At 35.5% G+C, this 15,335-nt stretch overlaps 2 protein-coding genes across 4 annotated transcripts; both read left to right on the top strand.

Annotated features, from left to right (window-relative positions):
* On the top strand, nucleotides 1-3,513 carry LOC132293667 (probable metal-nicotianamine transporter YSL5). Of its 3 annotated transcripts, XM_059791220.1 has the most exons (6): nucleotides 1-508; nucleotides 823-977; nucleotides 1,322-1,419; nucleotides 1,531-1,665; nucleotides 1,965-2,154; nucleotides 2,279-3,513. In XM_059791220.1, the coding sequence occupies exons 1-6, from the start codon at nucleotides 85-87 to the stop codon at nucleotides 3,392-3,394; spliced, it is 2,118 nt and encodes a 705-aa protein (XP_059647203.1). In that variant the 5' UTR covers nucleotides 1-84; the 3' UTR covers nucleotides 3,395-3,513. The 3 variants fall into 3 exon arrangements, with proteins under 3 accessions (XP_059647203.1, XP_059647204.1, XP_059647205.1); XM_059791221.1 differs by lacking the exon at nucleotides 823-977 and having other exon boundaries at nucleotides 386-508; XM_059791222.1 differs by lacking the exons at nucleotides 1-508; nucleotides 823-977; nucleotides 1,322-1,419; nucleotides 1,531-1,665 and adding an exon at nucleotides 1,859-1,882.
* Nucleotides 3,514-5,570: 2,057 nt separating this feature from the next.
* Nucleotides 5,571-13,670, top strand: LOC132293666 (dolichyl-diphosphooligosaccharide--protein glycosyltransferase subunit STT3B-like). Its single transcript, XM_059791219.1, has 6 exons — nucleotides 5,571-6,762; nucleotides 8,238-8,774; nucleotides 10,051-10,505; nucleotides 11,241-11,363; nucleotides 12,641-12,700; nucleotides 13,413-13,670. Exons 1-6 carry the CDS (start codon nucleotides 5,836-5,838, stop codon nucleotides 13,540-13,542), a joined length of 2,232 nt encoding a protein of 743 aa, XP_059647202.1. The 5' UTR covers nucleotides 5,571-5,835; the 3' UTR covers nucleotides 13,543-13,670.
* Nucleotides 13,671-15,335: the final 1,665 nt, after the last annotated feature.

The raw sequence follows: 15,335 nt of genomic DNA, 5'->3' as shown, positions 1-15,335 counted from the left end.
CCCACCTGCTAAGACTCCACAACTTAAAAAAGCAGAGAGAGCGAGAGAGAGAGAGAGAGAGAGAGTGAGAGAGAGGGGTAGAGAATGGAAAAACTAAGGGAAGGAAAGGTAGAGGAGGGAATGGATTTAGAAAATGAAAAGATGTGTTTGGAAGAGGAGAAGAAGGAAAAAAGAGCAGAGCATGAAGAGGAAGAAGAAGTAGGATTGTCGGTGGAGAAGATATTTGAGAGCAAAGAAGTGCCTTCATGGAAGAAACAGTTGACAGTGAGAGCCTTTGTGGTGAGCTTTGGACTGTCGGTGATGTTCAGCTTCATAGTGATGAAGCTCAATCTCACCACTGGTATCATACCTTCCCTCAACGTCTCTGCTGGACTGTTGGGTTTCTTCTTCGTCAAGACTTGGACCAAACTGCTTCACAGATCTGCCCTCTTCAAGCAACCCTTCACCCGCCAAGAGAACACCGTCGTTCAGACCTGCGTGGTCGCCTCCTCCGGCATCGCCTTTAGCGGTACGTACACATCCCCACAAATTTATTGGCTACTAGCTTATATGGATCTGTTCTTTTTTTTTTTTAGTTAACTGCCATAGTGGATCAGTTGCAGCATCTTTAATGGTTTTTTTTTTTTATATATTTATTATTATTATTATTATTATTATTTTATAACGCAACAGTTTCTTGGGTAATGTCCATTGGCAACTCAAATTCCTATAGACTTTTGTTTTTTAAAATTCGAAAACAATCTCTCTTTTTTTTTTTCAACTATTAATTATATTTCTCAAAATCATTTTTTTTTTCTTGTCTCAATTATTGTGTACAAATAGGAGGTTTTGGGAGTTACCTCTTTGGAATGAGTGAACGAATTGCCAAAGAATCAGGACAAGAGAGTGACTATAAGAATCCGACCATAGGATGGATGATAGGTTTTCTCTTTGTCGTCAGTTTTCTCGGCCTATTCTCAGTGGTCCCTCTCCGAAAGGTATTTTTTACAACTTGCACATTGGATAAAATTAAGGAAATAAGATAGGGTCGTTTGGTTCAATTTTTTTGTTTTTAGGTTACTGAAAATTAAAAATTTGTAAAAAAATTTGTTTGATTGCAGTTTTTCAAAACTCAATAATAAAAATGTATGGAATAGTACGTTTTTTAAAAATTGAACCAAACAGATTTCAAAAAAACTCAATTTTATATTCACCTAAATTGTCAAAACAGTTTTGGGATAGAATTGTAATACTCGTGGATTATTGATCTATTAAAGTTTGCGTTGGAAACAATATTATTTAAAATATAAATTTAAATGGTGTAGCTATTGGTTGTTCTCAGATCATGGTCATAGACTTCAAATTGACATATCCAAGTGGTACCGCGACTGCGCATCTTATTAACAGCTTCCACACTCCTGAAGGAGCCAAGTTAGCAAAGTAAGACCTATATATATATGTGTGTTACTTCAAGATTTCATGTTGCGCAACAAATAAATGAATTTCAGAGAGTTCCACTACTTACTTACATATTCCGCTACACTTACTCAGGAAACAAGTGAGAGAATTGGGCAAATTCTTCTCCTTCAGTTTCTTATGGGGTTTCTTCCAATGGTTCTTCACCGCCGGAGATGATTGTGGATTCACAAACTTCCCTACATTTGGACTCAAAGCATATAAATACAAGTACACGTTTGACTCTCTTTCTCATGTTTTATTTCAGTATATATCTAAACAAATCTATAGATGTAAAAAATATGAATGTCATTTCCAATAATCAGGGCTGGTTTGAACTAATATTTTCCAGTATGATCATTGTAAACACAACTGGCCGATTTGAAATTCACCTGAGGGAGGCTAAATAATGCCAAAAGATCAATACCAACGGGCATTAGTCCAGATGGTACGATCTCTCCTCTCCTGAGAGGAGTTTTGAGTGTTCCAAAGTTGTTCAAGCAATTAATTTGTGTATTTCAAAAGTACAGGTTCTACTTCGATTTTTCGGCCACTTATATTGGAGTTGGGATGATCTGTCCCCATATCATAAATGTATCATTGCTGGTTGGAGGAATTCTTTCTTGGGGAATCATGTGGCCTCTTATAGAAGCTAGAAGGGGTGATTGGTACTCTGCAGATCTTCCCCTAACCAGCCTACATGGCCTTCAAGGTTATAAGGTATTGGACACATATATATATATATATATATAGTTTCTGTTAATCGTGTTCTTGAATATGTGCTTCATGGAGGTTTCAACTTTGTCCCTCTTTTTAAAGCTTAATTTGAACTTGACATACACAGATTTTCATCGCCATAGCTGTGATTCTTGGTGATGGCTTGTACAACTTCTTCAAGGTGCTGACCCGAACTCTCTTGGCCTTGTTTTACCAACTCCGTCAAAAATATTCCAACACCGGTCCCCTTTTTGCTGACTCTCAACCTTCTGAGAGCCCTCGTCTGTCTTATGACAACCAGCGACGAACCAAACTCTTCCTCAAAGATCAAATCCCAACATGGTTTGCCATGGGAGGATACGTTGCAATCGCTGCTATCTCAACTGCTACACTTCCTCACATATTCCACCAGCTCAAATGGTACTACATACTGGTTCTCTACATCTTCGCGCCTGCTTTGGCTTTTTGCAATGCATATGGCTGTGGGCTCACTGATTGGTCCCTCGCGTCCACCTATGGCAAGCTTGCCATCTTCACGATTGGGGCGTGGGCTGGTGCCTCACATGGTGGAGTTCTCGCGGGCCTGGCAGCCTGTGGTGTCATGATGAATATTGTGTCGACAGCCTCTGACTTGATGCAGGACTTCAAGACAGGGTACATGACCTTGGCCTCACCGCGGTCCATGTTTGTTAGCCAAGTGATTGGCACTGCAATGGGGTGTGTGATTTCGCCTTGTGTCTTTTGGATATTCTACAAGGCCTTCCCTGACATGGGACTCACTACCAGTGAATATCCTGCACCTTTTGCTCTAGTGTACCGAAACATGGCCAAATTGGGGGTTGAGGGTGTCAACACATTACCCACAAATTGTCTCACTCTTTGTTATGTGTTCTTTGGCGCCGCCATTTTCATAAACTTGGTGAGGGATGGTCTGGGGAAGAAGAGAGCGTGGTTTATTCCGGTTCCAATGGCAATGGCGATACCATTTTATCTGGGATCATACTTTGCCATTGACATGTGTGTTGGGAGTTTGATACTATTTGTGTGGCAAAAGATAAACAGGGCTAAAGCAGATGCTTTTGGACCTGCCGTGGCTTCTGGTTTGATTTGTGGGGATGGGATATGGACATTGCCTAATGCCATACTTGCTCTTGCTGGTGTAAAACCTCCTATTTGCATGAAGTTTCTGTCTAGAAAAACAAATGTCAGGGTTGATGATTTTCTTACGCCTAAGAAAGGTTGATTAGGTTTTTAATTAGCCTCTCTGGCCAAAGTCTGGCTTAATAAATTAATGTACTCAAAGACTTGGTCATCATCATATTCATATGTTTGAAAAATATACTACCATGTAAATTTTCTCTCTTCTTATTTCGGATTCAATCCAAATGTAGCTATCCCCAAGTCCATTATCTGTATGTCTATAAACCTTTTAAAATATGGACCAATCACTTGCTTATATTGCGGACAAAGAAAAATAAAGAAATGGGCATATGACTCTTGACACAAAATATACATAAACTCAACCTAGTTTAGCGAAAACAATTCAACAATTTTATTTTATTTTATTTTATTTTATTTTTTGAGCAAAGAGAATGGTTGCAACCAACACTCTCATTGCCACCATATAATTCCACGATGGAAAAAGTTTTTAAAGTTGAAAAGTTTAGAAAGCACGAATACAACACAATACGAATATGACTACGATGATATGATAAATATATAAATAAATAAAAAAAAAAGGATACGAATATGGACAATAAAAAAATTAATAATTTATATATATATAAAATTAATTTTTTATCATTTTTTTAAAAAAAAATATCATGAATCTAAATACAATCATTAATATAATATAGAAGTTCGTTTCACAACAAATAAAACAAGCATACGTAATCAATATTTAATTAAATTTGAACTTTTTTTAAGTGTATAAGAAGCATTGGATACGCAGTCAAAATGCCTAAGAAATATCGGATACGTGTTAGAAATTAAAAAATATATTTTAAAATTATAAATACCTTTAAAAAGTATTGAACATATATCCACAAATGTCCGTGAAGTATTGACATTCAACATGCATCCGATACAGGTAAGTTGCTGCCATAAAAATACTCGTACTCTTTAACTTTTAATTAATTATGTATGTAAGATATAAGTAAAACTTTTCTAATTCTTTATATTTTGCAAAATAACCGATAATCAAAGTCGCGACAAAAAATTCTACTCAACTCTCTCCGCCTAAGTACCACAATTAATTTCTAGATAAATTAATTACTTATGGAGGATCTTTTTTTTTTTCGAAAGGTAATTAATTACTTATGGAGGATTTTTTTTTTCGAAAGGTAATTAATTACTTATGGAGGATTCTTAAAAGGAATTAGAGGTGTTGGCTACACTGGTTGGGTCCAAACGTAGGCCAACATATAAGATGTTAACCACATTAGATTGGCTATTCCTGATTTCATTTTATCCAAAATTCTTATAATCCCAATTTCATGGCCCACAATTTAAAATTCAATGATTTTGTCGACAAATCAAGAGTGTAACAAGATAATCATATAGTAGTAAAATAGAATGTAAATAAAATCTCAAATTTTTATTTTATTTTTCAAAATCAAAATCTGACCCACATCCGTGATCTAACTCAATCCCAAGTCAAAAAATATATAATTCCACACTAGAATTACTGGTTTTACTTCTAGATGTGTATGTATATAATTATTTCAACACAACCAAAAACAATATTCATCTTCCATCCTGCAATGAAGAGACAAATCAATCTCCCTTTTCAGTGTCTCCGTTGGATCACAATTCACAAATTGAGTTTGAGCAAATGCCAGGCCTATGTGCAAATGTGTATAAATAGATGAAATTGTAAATAAACTATAATTAAATGAAAAAATCACTCGCATTATATTTTAGAATAATACTCAATGGTAAAGTATTTGGAATAATAATATTTTATGCACACATTTTTTTTCCCAAGCTAAATTACACCCACTAAGAGTATCTTCTACTCCATATGTTAATTCAGAAGTTACATTAACCTTCATAAAATTAATACTTTTATAATTTATATCTAATTTACCAAAAATATTAAAGTAAAAAAATACTAGTTTTGACCTTCACAATTTTTTTTTAATGTCGTTTAACAAAAATGATCAATACAATTTTTAATTATTAGGAGAGGTTCTACAATTTTATTATGAAAATTGATATTAAATTTATTAATTATATGCAAAATCTCTTACAAGAGAGGTGCTTATATTTATATATTTTTAATCACTTTGGTGTATGTATAATTAGTATTAATTATATGCAAAATCTCTCACAATGGAGGGGCTTATAATTATATGTTTTTAATCCATTGGTGTAATATATATATATATATATATAACAACATAAATAAATAAATTACGACGCCTATGACTGAAGTACCTAGTATTTTTAGTGTTCCATTTTATCTGTTCAATGTAAATTCACTTTGCATTCTGATTCTCATTTGTTGTGAAAAATCCGCATTTGGATCTTCTGCAAAGTCATTAACGTTGGATTCAGATCCGATTCGAAACCCTAGTACTCAAGAACTTCCTTCACTTTCTGTTCAATTTTTCATGGAAGATTTACAAATCTGAACCCTAAACAAACCTCCTCCCGATCCGTAGTTTAATCAATCAATCAACCATGGTGAGCAAGGTCGACGCCGCGAACGGCGGTGTAAAATCGCCGGCCACGGCAGCAACACCACCCAGCTCGAAGCCAGATCTGTTATCGTCCACCTTCTCTCTCAAAACCCTAAAACTGAAAACCAAGCAGCAAGAACTCCTGATCCGAGTCACCATTCTCGGTCTAGTCTACATCTTGGCCTTCATCACTCGCCTCTTCAGTGTCCTCCGATACGAGAGCATGATTCACGAATTCGATCCCTACTTCAATTACCGAACCACACTCTATTTGACTCGGAATGGTTTCTACGAGTTCTGGAACTGGTTCGACTCAGAGAGTTGGTACCCACTGGGTCGAATCATTGGTGGCACTCTCTACCCTGGTCTCATGGTCACCGCAGCTATCATCTACTGGGCGCTGCGGTTCCTCCGGTTCGCCGTCCACATTCGCGAGGTCTGCGTCCTGACGGCGCCCTTTTTTGCCTCCAACACCACTCTCGTGGCCTACTTCTTTGGGAAAGAGTTGTGGGATTCCGGTGCCGGGCTAGTTGCTGCTGTGTTGATCGCCATTTGCCCCGGTTATATCTCGAGGTCGGTGGCGGGGTCTTACGATAATGAGGGTGTTGCCATTTTTGCTCTGTTACTTACTTTCTATTTGTTCGTTAAGGCAGTGAATACTGGTTCTCTTGCTTGGGCTTTGGCTTCAGCTTTTGGGTATTTCTATATGGTCTCGGCTTGGGGTGGCTATGTCTTTATAATTAATTTGATACCACTTTATGTGCTGGTACTTTTGGTCACTGGGAGGTATTCTATGAGGTTGTATGTTGCGTATAATTGCATGTACATTCTGGGAATGTTGCTTGCTATGCAGATTCGATTTGTGGGTTTTCAGCATGTGCAGTCAGGTGAACATATGGCATCAATGGGCGTGTTTTTCTTGATGCAGGTATCAATTTGTGTCGCTGAATATAGCTTTCATGAAAGTATTTACATGTTGTTGTGCTTGACAAGCTTACTTGCAAGTGCTTGTAATCTATATTATCTTATGTATAACTCGCCTTGCCATTGAATTTGTCATGGTGACAAGAAGAAGATGTGAACAATTCTCTCTAAGTTCTTTTAAATAGACTATAATTGGTTAATTCCTAATTCACACCGAGCGCTGTAAAATCTAAAATAAAATTGTCAGAGTAGCACCCCGAGAGCGTTTGTACACTTATTTTGTGTATAAAATATATTTTCAATATTTGTACGTATGCTAAATGGCATTATATACTTTGTGGAATAATAAAAATGTAATTTCATAAGCACTAGAAATTGTGTTTGAGCTACAAGTAACCTTATTTCTTTTATGTTAGGAGATACATAATATTAGTAATAGTTATAATTTTTATTTTAAAGAAATGCAACATGAGAAATATGTATATTTATTCTAATTTCTTGAAGATATATTGTTTAAATTTCATACATGAAATGAATGCTTTAAAGAATTATAAAATGATCAACTTTTTAACTAAATAAGGTAAAATAAAAAAGTTTCTATATAATTTGTTTGTAAATATCTATGTGTCTATAGCTGTACACACACATTTAATGTTTTTAGACTTAAATATCCAAACAAAAGTGATCAATATATAGCGGACGTCAATATTGCAAGGATTTGTTCTTCTTCTTTAATATTCTAGGTTTATTCTTAGTTTTGCACATTTATTACCGTTTTTATTCAATATTAGCCTTATTAGGTACATTTTGGTAATTGCCAACATAATAAATGTTGCATGCGAAATCGTTGTGAATTCGAGACTCCCCAAATTGAATTCGGGGGGATTGACAAAATTGAATTTGCAAATTGTGGAAGGATTTGCTCTCAGAGCTCCAATTCACGCGTGGAGCGTTAGAGCAAAACCCCTTCAGAAGGATTGTGTGACTTAGGTGACCAGATCATTGTTCTCAGTGGGGATGTCGGGCTGTGCTTCTGCGAGGACCAGCTCATTGTTCTCAGAATGAATTTCCATCACGCATCGAGTCTTAAATACCAGAGATATAATTGGGGATGAAAAAAAAAAACTGTTTTAGAATCTCTCTATCCACGAGTTATTGCCATTGGGGTTTTCATTCTTGTTTCCTCACTGCATGATATAAGATCATGGGGACTTTACATCATAAAAGTAAATTGTTGCTTTTGCCTCCTGATGAGGCATATGACTCCCTACAATTATATCTTAGAGTACCTATTTAGTTTTTTTTTTTTTTTTTTCTTTTGGTTATTTAAGAGAATGAAATTGACCCTATAGTTATCCAGTATTTGATTTTCTTCTTTCAATTACTTATTTGTTCTCTCAAGAATTGATCTTTGGAGATAATCTTTTCCTGCTGATTAGGCATATGACTCCCTCCAACACTAACTTCAACTCCATGCAGGTATTTTACTTCTTAGGTTGGGTTAAGCACATGTTAAATGATGAAAAGTTGTTTCAAGCCTTTTTGAGGATCACTGTGACCTGTGCGGTTGGTGTGGGTGGTATTGCTCTTGGACTTGGCACGGCATCTGGATACATCTCCCCATGGACTGGTCGATTTTACTCTTTGCTGGATCCGACTTATGCAAAAGATCACATCCCCATAATTGCATCAGTCTCTGAGCATCAGCCAACAGCATGGTCATCTTTCATGTTTGATTTCCATATCCTGCTTTTCCTTTTCCCTGCGGGTCTATATTTCTGCTTCAAGCGGTTGTCAGATGCCACAATATTTATAGTTATGTATGGTCTCACGAGCATGTATTTCGCCGGGGTAATGGTTCGGCTTATTCTTGTTGCTACACCTGCAATGTGCCTAATTAGTGCTATTGCAGTGTCTGCTACTATAAAGAATTTAACTCAGTTGGTGAGGGCAAAAAACAAGGTTCCTGTTACTGCTTCTGGTAAAGGAACTACTAGTTCAAAGGCTTCTTCTAAGGTGAGGTTCCTATTACTATACTCACACCATTTCTGCGTTGGATGTCTCCTTTTTTTAATATAAAGTTCTACTAGTTTTAGGAATCTTGATTACCAGGGTAGTATATATTTATACTTATCAAAAAAAAAAAAAAAAAGGTAGTATATATTTATTTCTGTGTTACTACTGCCAAGTGGCAACAGCTTTCACAAAGAAATTGCTGGACTTGTAAAAGGAAATCGAGTTGCTTGGTAATCCTTTGCAAGAATTTCACTGGGAATTTCTTGATGTCCGGCTTTTATAGCTGCATTCTTTTCTTGATGGGTGAAGTAGTAAGATAATAAGCATTGTGATTCTAAAGACCCAGATGTCTGGTAGTTTGTTAAATGACTCCATTTGTCTCAAGAAAATCTTATTCCTGGAAAAGTATGTTTCTGAGAATATATATATATATATATATATATATATATAGAATTTATCCTAAATTCCAAAAATTTTGCTATAAAATATCCATTAAAATAAGACAGAAGCCGTAATGAAATAAATTTTCCGCGAATTTTTTTTTTTTTTACCGAGGAAAATGCAAACTTGGATATCTTGCACCAGAATTGACATGTTCTCCGTGCATCAATTAGTTGTGGAATACATTCAATTGAATATTCTTATTTATGTTCCAATGAGTGGTCGCCAGCTAACTCATATTGGTTCTGGTTACCTTCAATTTAGGATTACAAGACTCCAAAGGTCAATATCATGGCTTTGACAGATTATCTTTATATAAAAAAATTTCCTTTTGCATTACTTTGCCAGAACATCTTGTTTGTTCTTATTTGACTTGAATTTCAAGTTCCATGGCCGTGTAATGGAGATCAAACTGTTTACATTTCAGAGTAACTTACCGATGCTCTTGCATGGCTAATGAGTTGTACCCTGAAACATAGTCCTTTAGTTGCTGACTGTGTCATAATTAGTACATCATTCATTTTAATGCCCAGTTCTATTAAAAAAAATAAAAAATAATAAATCCTTAAAATCTGATTATGTAAAAGAATAACGGAATTGCCAATGTAGTTACCTCGTGTAGACATATGGAACTTTATAAGTGTTCATGATGTTATGCAACTCCATAGGTGCCTTAAGTTGATAATCCTCCATTGGAACCTTGCTTTGTATAGCACGATAAGGTCAATGTGTTATGTGCTTGTCAACACGATCCTATTAATTTTCAGTTCAATACATAATTGATGGTTATTCGTGAGAAATGTAGAGTTCTCACTCGTATTTGTTGCACAAACAGGCTTCATTTGATCAATCTCTGCCTTTCCAAAAAAATGGTGCTACTGCATTGCTTCTTGGTGCTTTTTACTTGCTGAGTAGATATGCTATCCATTGTACCTGGGTCACCTCGGAGGCATACTCATCCCCCTCAATTGTATTGGCTGCAAGAGGTGCCCATGGCAACAGAGTGATTTTTGATGATTACCGTGAAGCATACTTTTGGCTTCGGCAGAATACTCCTCCAAATGCTAAGGTGATGTCATGGTGGGATTATGGGTACCAGATCACTGCCATGGGAAACAGAACTGTGATTGTAGACAATAACACCTGGAACAATACGCATATTGCCACTGTTGGACGTGCAATGTCATCGTATGAAGATGAAGCATATGAGATAATGAGATCACTGGATGTGGATTATGTATTAGTTGTATTTGGAGGCGTCACTGGTTATTCTTCTGATGATATTAACAAGTAAGGCTTTGCTGAAAGCAATTACATTGTCGGTCATCTGATATAGTGCTATATTTATTTAGAAAAAAAGAAGAAGACATATATAGTGCTATATTATTTACAATGCCTTCATTTATAATATTTTGGAACACTGAACAGTTATTTTTATTTTTCAATTTAATTTAGAAGTAGATTATTCAGTTGTAGATGCAAAAGTTAGTCATTTAAATAGTATTTCTTTCACCAATTCCTTCTCTGTCTCCCTTATGATTGGGTATACTGGTATAGTGAAGTGGTTTTATATCAATCTAAGGAATAGTATGGTTTTTGCTCTTGCAAAGTATCATATAACATAGCATATATTTGAAGTCTTGACAATTCTAATGCCACCTATATGATTTTGGTACAAAGTTTTCTCAAGAAGATCAAAACTTTCCAAGACTACTTCTTGGTTGAGATGCTTATTAAATATATATCAATGATTAATAATAATATTATTCTTGTTGTTGTGATCATTATTCATTAATGTATTTATCCAGGGGGCCACTTAATAGGGGTGAGTGAGTGGTCTATGTGATATATATACAAAATATTTTCTTAATGATTCTAGTTCAATGCTTATATGTATATCTATCACGTATTGCTTCTGTTATCCAAATCGTTAAATATTTGTCTGGTATATTAACTAGTTGTGGATCATCATATTTAGCATGCTAGGCTTATCTTTTTCTGTACTAACAGTTAATTTTATACTAGATTTTTGTGGATGGTGAGAATCGGAGGTGGTGTTTTCCCTATCATTAAGGAACCTGATTACCTTGTTAATGGTGAATACCGTGTTGACAAAGGTGCTGCTCCCAAGATGTTGAATTGCCTAATGTAAGTTGCTTCGCTACTGAGTTGATTTTGCTTTCTATTAGTTCTGTTGTAGTAACTTTTCGCTTTTGTCAATAAGCTTCAACATTTATCAACTATGTTAAAGTGAAGCATGTGTTATCCCATCATTTTGAAGCATAAATTACCAAATTATAGCATTGGTCTTTAATTCTTCTATGTCGAGGGTCATTTATTTGTGCTGCTCTTTATGTGATCCTAGTTCTTTCCATAATGGTGTTTCTCGTTTAGTAAAATGCATATGTTGTATTATTCATATAAAGGCTCATTACCCAGTGCAGTCCTGTTAATCTACGTTGTTTGAAGGGGTGGACTTGATACTGACCTAATCATATTAAGGTGTAGGATCCATGGCTAAAGCTAAGATGTAACAGATATTGTATTACACTCAAGTTAGAAAGTTCCCATTGTATAAACCGTAGGATGTTCCAAGGCTATGTTACCTGGACTTGGGAAAGTGTATCAGGTGCTGGTGGGTATCTTATTATCTGATCTCTTCAAATCCAAATCTTAAGATTCTGGGATAGGTGTCCAAAAGTTGGATATGGGTACGTAGACACATACTGTGCATTTAAATACATTATATGTTTTCATTATAGTATAATATTTATTGTTGTTATTTGTAAGAATATATTTAATTATTACTCAAATTGGTAAAAAGAAAAGGTTTGCATCTATCTCATAGATTAAATTTTAGTTTTTTATTTTTCTTCAGCATGCCATGTGCAGGATCAGGGTGTCTGATTTGGATTTGTTGTCGGACACATGCCCTATATTCATGCCCATGTCATGTTGTGTCGACATGGGTTCGTAAAGGTAAATAGGAGAGTCCATGTAACAGAGTTTCTTGGCACACTTCCCCGTTCACCAACCCCCCGCCCCCCACCAAAAAAAAAAAAAAAAACACAGTAAAAAAAAGGCAGTGGGGGGTACTTGTATGATCGTCCATCTTGGGTTTGTTATATATCTTTCAGAAAATTAACCTACATAAAGAGTTAAAATCTATGTTTCCTTTTGTTGATTTCGCAAATCTCATGTTTCAGTTTTAACATGTACCTCAATTCTTAGATTAGTGTTGAATTAAAGAGCAATGATTGATTCATTCTTTGAGAATAATTTGCTCAAGTTTATCATTTCAAGGTTGTCAGAAATTTAATAGTATAGGAAAGGCTCCCACCTTTTGAGATGTGTATCTGATTGGGTTACGTATTTTTGTTGCATTTAGTGAATGGGAAGTTATATATTTTCTATTTGGTGATTAGGTACAAGCTGTCTTACTATCGGTTTGGGGAGCTAACAACAGAATATGGCAGACCTCCTGGGTAAGTATAACCTCTACCTTTCTTTCTGGTTTTTAATATTTTTTTTTGTGTTTGTGTGTATATGTGTTCCTTGTCTATTTGTGATCATCATCATCATCATCCCTGCCTTTTGTACCATATGATTGGGAGGTGTCTATTTGCAATATATTATCATAAATTTCTCACGAAGTATCAAGTATTGCTCTGGCAATATCAGTTCCTGACATCACATGATGGTATTGATAATGAAAATTGGTACTGGCATCAAGTACTAACTAAATCCAATACAATGATTATATATTATGTGTGGGAAAAGATTTTCGTTTTTTGTATTGACATATGATGATTCACCTGCTAAGGGTGATGGAAGAAACACTCTTTTGACTTTATGTTGAATTCCAGTCTTGAACTCCTGTTCATGAGTATTTGCTCCACTCATGAATCATGTCAAGGTTATTGTACGGCTACAATTTACACCCTGACCTAGACTTGTGCTAATGAAAACTTAGAAACATAAATTCATCTTTCAACAGGATCATTGCCAATGTTAGAAGTAATATGATAACAAACTCTTATGTCTCTTTCAAATTTACCTTTGAGTTACATTTTATATACTCTGATTTCTGTTTTGTAGACGTCTGTTTCAGATTGGTTTGCAATGGAGGCATTGTTATACTTTCATGACGCCTAAAATTCATCGCTAATGTCTTGTAATGGCTTTTTTTTATGGCAGGTATGATCGAGCGAGGGGAGTTGAAATAGGAAATAAGGACATAAAGCTTGAATACCTGGAAGAAGCATTCACAACATCCAACTGGATAGTTCGGATTTACAAAGTCAAACCACCAAATAATAGGTGGTGATTAACATAACCCCCCCTCCCTTTTATGTAGGACAGAAGGAACATGGTTGATGAATTTTGAGAGCTTCTTTTGTCTTAAGAACTATTTAGTGATATACACATTTTGCCATTGAGTTTGTGTTTTTAACATTCGAGGCTTCTATTTATTTGCTGGAATCCTTTATGTTGAAAATTTTATATTGCCTCCTTGCCTAATATTTATCCAAGTCTTTTGAAAAAAAATTTATATATATATATGTACAAAGGGTTTCTAACGCCTTTTGGTTAAACAGTTAAACTTGATATATTTGGAGCCTTACTTTGGTATTTTATTGAGAGTTAAATTTGTTAGATTTTTCCCATTATTGCAAATTCTGAAAATCTCTCTCTAAGGTACTCAGAAGTCGGAATTTGGTTTGTTTGAAGTAAAAAATTGCAGGTTCAATGATTCTTTGTGCTGCAGCTATTTTTAGGCTAAGTTTATTACTCCATGTTTATTGGGTTTTAATTGATGTTGAGCTTCAGAACATCTATGAACGCATTAAGTAAAATGCTATGTGCAGGTTTTCTAGAATCCTTTTTGACTTTTTGTCATTGGGTTAGCAAAACGTAGTTGGGATTATGAATATTCTATCAAGGAAACATGCTACACCGGTGAACACTAAGGTGTTAAAATGAGCATGTAAGGCAAAAGCTTCTAGCGAAGGCTAGGGTTTTGAATATCTATCGAACGCTGGGTGATAGTTGACAGTGGATGTTATTAGGCAGAGACTAAAGATGTATCAAATCAGCTGTTACGAGAACCTGATTTTTGAGTGGGTTTTCTTCACCCACTAAAATATCCAGATAGCCTTGACTATACTATATTTTAAAATTTCTTAGAACTCCTTAGCCAAATTTCTTCGATTACTTTCTGAAACGTCTTTTTTTCAACACTTAGAATATTCTTGGGATTGATGTTTGCTAACCCGTCTCTCTTTCGCATTATCTCATCTGAGATTACAAAGTTGAAGCCCTAGGCTTCTCTTCAGGCTGTCTCTCCTCTGTCTCGATCTCTCAGCAATTTCTGAGTAAGTTCCAATCCATAAGAAAATTTCTTTTTTTAATGTTTTTTTTTTTTTTTTCTTTTATGAAATGAATTTTTGGTTTGAATTTTTTTTTCTTTTATTTCAAAGTCTCCCGTGAGGATTTAGTTATATGAATCTTCGTCGCGATGTTCCCTTTGTTTTCGTGGGGTTTTGAATTGGCTATTCATTCTTGCTGCCATCTATTTCAACAATCATTGTTCATGGCCAGGGTCCAATCAACCTCCTACTCAGGGACCATTGTGTGCCATTGGTGGCATATATGGTCCTCAGACTGGCATCCAAAAGTAACAAGGGCCGCCTTTCCAATTTATAATTGTATTCAACAAACTAGAAGAGTTAGTCACGTGCAATGTCATTAAAATGAAAGCACAGTCCCAAACAACATAATTCATATTGCTGCAGTTGTCTTTCAAGATCACAGAAACAGGACAACTCCACATTAGGGTTTCTCAACCAACAATCAACATAAATTACTACTGGCGGCAAGAAGATTTTTCCTTATTTTCTTGCTTGGTTTAGGCAAGCAGTCAACCGTTGAGCGTTTCCATGTGAATATCTTCCCCGGATGCACTTCAAAATCATCGAGGATCCGGGGATTTGTTTGGTCCATTTTCCTTGTCGAAGACACTACGAAGGCTAGAATGACGGTCCAAAGCAAGAAAATAGGTCAATTTCTAGGTCAGAAAGAGCGCTGAAATGACAAAGATTATAGAAAGGCCGTACTCTA

This window comes from Cornus florida, unplaced genomic scaffold (genome assembly GCF_030987335.1).
Source record: "Cornus florida cultivar Cherokee Brave unplaced genomic scaffold, ASM3098733v1 CherokeeBrave_3.0.0_Hap2_Chr02, whole genome shotgun sequence".
Lineage (NCBI taxonomy): Eukaryota > Viridiplantae > Streptophyta > Magnoliopsida > Cornales > Cornaceae > Cornus > Cornus florida.
This window is presented reverse-complemented; position numbering and strand designations above follow the sequence as displayed.